Genomic DNA, 7,186 nt, shown 5'->3' on the forward strand with positions numbered 1-7,186 from the left:
TTGTTAAGTGTTCCTCCTTTGTCTAAAAGAAAAGAAACCGGTCTTTGATTGTGTGAGTGTTGTGTTACTTTCTGTTGTTTAAGTTTGTGTATAAGAGTGTTCGTGATTTTGTCTGTGTGGTTAACATCTGTTTCTGTTTCCGCCCTGGGAGCTGTAGGGGTGAGCTGCCATTTTTGCTTGCTTTATTGTTTTCTCCTGTTTTGGTCCGATAGGGAGTCAGTGTAATGCTTGTCTTTATTTTGTTTTTTCTTTTCTGGTAGAGTAGGTAGATTTTTTTATTAAAATAGTTAGTTTTCGTTTTGGTTGTATTTTGGCCTTGGCAACCCCCGACGCTACTCTCCCCTCTCTTTTCTTTTTTTTTTATTTTGGTGTAAATATAAATTGTAAATATCTTTTGGTAATTGTATGGTCTCTGTCACTTTTATGTTGTGCCCCAGTACCCCTAGAGCTGTGACGTAACAATATCAGCATCCTGAAAAAAGTCTGTACATAAACATGACAGTTCTGAGAACTGGATCCACAGGCTCAAAACATTAACATAACATACTGATTTACAATTAGATAGAACAAACAAAAACCAAAAAAGTAATTTCCCCACATTAGTCAAAACGATGCATTCAAAATCTGTGTTAAGAATTAAAACTTTCAAAAGTGCTGTTGGTTGAAAATGAGATCTACTTACTTGAGATGAAAATCTCTGCCTCCTTCATGTGCTCTCTCATTATTACTCTACAGAAGAATCTGTTGGTGTTACTGTCCTGTACAATAACACGTTGTTTCACACAGAAACCCTCTGTGTCTCTGACTGTCTCTGTATTCTCAGCAGGGAGACTGTCTCCTTCATTGTCCAGCCACAAAACTTCAGGCTCAGGGTTCCAACCTTTAGTTTCACACAATAGACTCAGTCTTCCTGAGTGATCATAGCCCTCCATAGAGATCACTGGGTGGGTTCCTACAGCTATTAATAATCAGTCAAAACAATGTTAGCATTCAGTTATTACATATAAAAATGAAATGAACCAATCAAATGTGAAATAAAATGAGCACGGAGCATTAAGTATATTTTTACTGAACATGAATCTCACCTTCAACTCTTACTACAACAGTCACATCATCCTGCCAGCTTTTATTATCAATCAAACATTTATATTGTCCTTCATCAGAGACTCTCACTCTGGAGAGTTTTAATGAAGTGTTGCCTTTCTGCAGTTCCTCTTTAAACAGTGCTGTTCTCCCTCTAAAGGACTGAATCTGTCTCTCATTTCTGTCTTCATGGTCTGTGTACAGATGCACTAGAGTCTCTGATCCATGGGGTCTGCTCCACTTCACTGTCATGTCCACAGCACTGATGCTGGGTTTGAGAGAACAGGGCAGAACCAGGTCTTCACCAGCTACAGCGACAAGAGGACCAGCTGGACCAACAACCTGAAACTGATCTGGAGTCAGAAATAGATACGGGCTTAAAGTACACATTATCATACAGTATGACAAATCATTGATGTAGTGTGAAATGTACTAAGCACACACACACACACACACACACACACACACACACACTAAAGATACAGAGATATAATGGTTTCTGTGAAAACCTACCTGATATCAATACTGTAGTGAAATGAAGTAAGAGAGGAATCAGATAAACAGGTGTCATTCTTAAGTGAGATGATCAAATTCACAAATACAGAATAGCTAGACCATAGTGACTACTGTACAGCACAACCTAATTCATCCTGGAAAGCATTAAAGTGCAGTTTTAAACCCATTTTTCAACGCTCTTCTCAACGGACTGAGAACAAAACCAGTCTGGGTTTCATTTAAACTGTCTATGAATGTAGCAAAACCTGCCATACTCGTTACTTCCTGTCACATGCACGCACATGCGCACACACACACACACACACACACACACACTGTAAGTCCCACATTCCTGAATGAGATAATTTAATAAAGTATTTATTCATAGTTCACAAAGACCCTGGTAATCTACAAAACAGAAAATCGAAATCTTTTAGATATTCATGTCCATAGAGTGAACTGTTTTGTGCAAAGGATATCAGAGCAGAAACCGCGTAAGTGTGAGTTTTACTTTTGTTCTGACTTCAAGTTCAAACCTGTCCAGGGTTCCTATGGTTTCACACACACACACACACACCCAAACAAGCACAGACAAGTTCATAAAGTCACACAGTAGACAATCGGTGGCACATTTTTTGAATTCTTGTCTAACACAATCGAGAGATACAAAAAGGATTATTGTATGTATTGTATTGTATCCAAATCTAAATCCAACTGAAAAGTGGGGTGCCCTGAAAATGGGCTGTGCACAGGAGATGTGCCAGTCTGACAGAGTTAGAATGCTCTTGCAAGGAAGAACGGCAAAATATTACTAATTCAAAGTGATTGACTCTTACCCAAAAAAAAGACTGAATGCCATGATAAAATCTAAAGGTGCTCCAAGTGAATAATAGTCTAAGGGAGTGCACACTTACGGAACCAGGTAATTATACATTTTTTATTTTTCTTTTTTTTCCTTTAAATCATTCTTATTTTTCTTCACTTTAATTTATAGGCTGCAATATCACAATAAAGGCAGAAAATTTCAGACATGATTTATCTTGGTTTCATTTTTTTTTTTTTTTTTTACATCACATGCCATTTTAGCAGGGGGCTGCACACTTTAACCACCCACTTTCTCTGTTTCTGTAGTTCTCTGGTTCTCTCTCTCTCTCTCTCTCTCTCTCTCTCTCTCTCTCACTTTCTCTCTCTCTCAAACTCTCAGGAGTGAGTGATTGAGTCGTGTGAAACATTGCACAGAGACTTAGCCCACAGAGACTCTACACTAGTGGTCAGGTTTAGTACTGCACTCATCCTTTCCTAAAACATACCATTTCCTATACAAGCACATTTTAATAATACAGTTTTGGGGCAGTTTGTCTATTTGTCCAACAATATATACAAACTCTATTTTCCAGACTTCAGATCCATAAGGATCCTGTGTTATCAGTCACATTATTGGTGATTGCCTACTAGTCCTTATCTTAACAAAGGAGGAGAAAAGGCTAAAGAAGGCTCCTCCCAACAAGTCATCAAAACCAAATATTATGCAAACCAAATACCACCAGAGACAAATACCATCCATACCAAATCATCTTGACCAAACATCATCAGTGTTACTTCATTTTACAGCTGTTTTATTTTATATCTCCATGACTAACTGGAGAGATAAATCAACCAAAAACTTAAAAGTCCAACTATCCAACTAAGTCCAGTCAACCAAATACAGTTTCTGTGGTCTTAATGTCTCCAGTCTTAATGCCATGAATGCCATTTTGTCCTTACTATTACTAATGTCAATTGTGTACATGTGAGAAAACGGCCAGAGAAAAGATGTGATACTATGAGGGATGACAGGATCATAGGACAACTTGTCTCCACAAAATAAAAGTAGCCCAGACCTCCTCATAATTCACAAACATCTCCATCCTCTAGATGGTAACGCCATTTATAACAAGAGGACAAAACAGACTAACACAACCCAACATATACAGTGTTTTTATAAGTATTTCAGTGGAGATGTGTCCTACCTGATGTGGATAATGCTGAAAAATGAAGAAACAGGAGATTCACCAAAATCACCTTCATTCCTGAATGAGACAGAACTACAAAAGAGAAAAAAAAACATTGTTTACACTGATGATGAACAGAAGTCACTGCTGAAACTGACAGTAAGTTAATAAATGTGAGGGGGGTGTCTGTAGAGGTTCTGTGGACTGTCATTGTTTCCATCAAAGAGACTGTTTTATTATAACACAACAGTATAATCCTGATCACTCTGTTCACTGTAATCTGGTGGAGACACAGGAATTTCATTTACCATCACTGTCCATCAGCAGCTGTCCCATCACTTTACAAACTGTTGTTTTCATTCATTTAAAACTCAACTCTTTCATTCCATCACAGTGCTAAAAGTGATCTCTAATGAAAGTATGGTTTCTATTTGTCTGATGTTCAGAAGGCTGCTCCAAGAACTGTATCTTGTGAAATTCATTTGACGGTTGTGATGACTGTTCCAGTAAGTGGTTCAAGTGACCCTAAGTGTGTTCATCTCCTCAGCGCTTTGTGTGTTTAGCCTTGTGCTTTTTTTTTTCACTAAACAATCCTCTGTTATCTATGTGTCATATATGTTATTGTCATTTTAGTATATACCATACTTTAGTATATACCATGACATTTCATTCTTGAACCAATTAGTAAACTGTTTAGTTACTTGTGCTTTGATTCTTCTTGAATGTTTTTATATAATCTAAAATTGACTGTTTTACTGGTTTGTAATGTGTCTATCATTGGCGCCAGCTCCGTGGGTGCTTTGGAACTCGAGCAATCCTAATATTTAAGACTTCAACATGTAAAAATCTCTAACAGCCTATGCAGAATATTGGTTTCTTCTTAAAGTTTGTACATTTAAATGATTTAGGCTACCTCCTAATTGTGTGACTTTTCATAACTCTGCACAGCTTTCTTGTTGGAAATCTTCTGACTCGGTTTATAGGAATTCCTATGGAGAGATGTCCTATGGATCTACTTGTACTCCACTATGTTGTATCCATTTTTTAAGTGCAGTCTCTTGTATAAACGGCCATTAACTCCCATCACTTGGAACTCTGTCATGCAAGCATAATGAAATCATGACACTTCATAAACTTGATGCCAGAGATGGACTGGCAACAAAAAGCAGCCCAGGAATTTGATGTCAAGCGGTCCCGATTAGATACACCAAATACAAACTGATGATGTGTTGGTCGCGAACAAGTCGGCTCTACGAGTCGACTCCTTTACATATACAGTGGGAGCCAACTCCCATCTGAGAGCTGAATTCTTTTTGTTTTTTTGTTTGTTTTTTGGTTAATTAAAATAGACAGAAGACCTGCCCTAAAGACAATCTTAGGATGTTTGACTGTTAAAATGGTTTGATTCTGCTGTTTTACATATTGTACTTTATTCTTTATTTGTTACATGTCACACCATGTCCTGTTTTGAGTCTGATTTGTTTAGAATAGTTTGTGTTTTATGTTATGTTTTATTTATGTTATTTGATATGGACATCACAGTAGCATTAGAACTGTAACATACATTTAGGCACGAGGACCAGATGCACTGTGTTTAGTGTTTGTAGCGGAACACTAATTTACATCGTTCGATATAAATAAAACGTTCAGTACACATGTGTAATAGTGTTTGATGTTTTTACATTAATGATTTTCTATCAAACAATGTAAAATAAATGTATTCTAGATATGATAAGGTTTAGTATAATTACGCTGAATAATTTAAGTAATATATAAGTGCACACATACCAGTCACAGGTCAAAACACTGTTAAAGTTGGGTGAATTACACAAGCCAGAACTTTTATTAAATGAAGAATTGTTTGGGAGCCGAAAGAGTCGGCTCCTGTTACTGAACTGAACCAAATGATCCGGTTCACTAAAAAGAGCTGGGATTCACTGATTCAAACTGACACAAAATGTTTGTCATTAATTTTAAAAAAAATACACAATCTGTTGATTTGTATTTTTGTCTGTTAGGCTAATATGTAAAGCAATTAAATTAATTTTACAAGGTTTCCTTCCCCATGTTTGTGTGTACAGAAAGCAAAAATTCAAAGTTGAATTAATGTAATGATCACCTGACAGCTAATTTGACTAAACAGCTGAATTATTTAAAATATAGTAAAACAGTCAATAGTGTTTAAACACAGAACTAAATTAGTACCAACCTGATCATATGAATGAATTGTGCTGTAATGTGCTTCACAGTCACACAGTAACATTCAGTAGTGTATCTCTAATTGGATCTGTGCTGATTCCTGCCCCCCCCCCCCTTCCTCTCCCTTTCTTGTTCAGAGCCACATTCACCTGTTTGTTTAGACTGTAGAGTAAGTACTTAACAAATCATTTTTATTGCTGAGCTGGTTATCAAATATTATATGCCTTATAGGCTATAATGCAAAATAGAACTGATGAGTAATCTTGAAGAAAATTGTCAAATTTACATGTTTATTTTACCCATTTACAGTCGAAGATAATGGCCTCTTTTTTTAAACAGTTTAGGGAAATTTAACGTAAACTTCTCTAAATGTTTGTGAGTCTGACTAATTAAACCTTGGAAATGGTCGCACATGCAGCGGGACTCTAACATTGAAACCCTAATGTAACAAAGGACTTTGAGTAACACCTCCAGTTTCCAGTAGCAACCAATAGCGCAAGCAGTCACTCGCTATTGGTTGTCCCTCTCCATTAGATGCGCCAAGCACAGTCGCACTAGTCTCCATAAATACTGCCGCAAAGCCGCCGTCTTTGTCGGTGTGATATTCGAAAGGAGAGGACTTGTGGGGAGACTGTGATCGCGCATACACTTTCAGAGAAACTGCTGTGGTTTTCATCGCGGAATACTGCTGTATTCTGCATTCATCAAATCTTTGTGTGCGTTCGGATACCAAACCACACGCACACACAAGGCACCATATAAAGAACACACAAGCACCACACAATTACAAACACAGCAATACATACACCCCCAATTCACGGCTTTGTATACACGGTGATTGTATACATACCACCCATTCACACATTCTCTTTACTTCCATTTCTATTTAAATAAACCCATTAAAGAAACATCTTGTGCCGCATTCTAACTGGCAACACATTTCCTGTGAATCATACAGTCCTTCACACACATCACAACACCTAAGGTTAACAAAAACATTTAGATCTTTAGTTAGTTCATTTTGCTACTTCACAGCACATAGCATGTAAGCATGACAAAGCACCTGCTCCCTGCTCACTTCTCTTTGATGTTTCTGCCTCTTCGCCACTGTCCTCATCTTCACCTGCAGACTACTTAAATAAATCCGTTATCTTAGCACACCGTGCGGCGTCAGCCAGTAAAGCCTCGCTCTTTTTTGGGCGCACCTTCTCTTGGGCGCGGGTTTCCCCTTTCTATCCATGTTTTGGAAACGAGTGCTAGATATTTTCAGTTGTGATAGCAAATGCTATATAGGTTTACGGATTGCACCAGTCGTGTGGCTGCAGGTAAAATTACCTTTTGCATATATGTATTAAAGGCTGTATGATGCCAGGGTTCGGAAAAAAAGACCGGCCCTCACAAGTTCGGTCCACCGAGAA

The 7,186-nt window shown here is 37.7% G+C and overlaps 1 protein-coding gene across 1 annotated transcript; it reads right to left on the reverse strand.

Annotated features, from left to right (window-relative positions):
- Window positions 1-674: 674 nt before the first annotated feature.
- LOC115814040 (butyrophilin-like protein 2) lies at window positions 675-6,444 on the reverse strand. Its single transcript, XM_030776758.1, has 3 exons — window positions 6,324-6,444; window positions 1,086-1,436; window positions 675-958 (listed from the first exon to the last, which is right to left on the reverse strand). The coding sequence occupies exons 1-3, from the start codon at window positions 6,442-6,444 to the stop codon at window positions 675-677; spliced, it is 756 nt and encodes a 251-aa protein (XP_030632618.1).
- Between the last annotated feature and the right edge of the window lie 742 nt (window positions 6,445-7,186).

The sequence above is a fragment of the Chanos chanos genome, chromosome 6, assembly GCF_902362185.1.
Source record: "Chanos chanos chromosome 6, fChaCha1.1, whole genome shotgun sequence".
Classification (NCBI taxonomy): domain Eukaryota; kingdom Metazoa; phylum Chordata; class Actinopteri; order Gonorynchiformes; family Chanidae; genus Chanos; species Chanos chanos.

Bases quoted from the DNA above. Each gene is read 5' to 3' on its own strand.
- LOC115814040 (XM_030776758.1), bottom strand. From the start codon at position 6,444: ATGAAAACCACAGCAGTTTCTCTGAAAGTGTATGCGCGATCACAGTCT. The intron at 1,437-6,323 runs GTGCGACTGTGC...TTCTGACTCCAG, and splicing joins GGCAGTATTTATGGAGACTA to ATCAGTTTCAGGTTGTTGGT. The intron at 959-1,085 runs GTGAGATTCATG...GATTATTAATAG, and splicing joins TGTTGTAGTAAGAGTTGAAG to CTGTAGGAACCCACCCAGTG.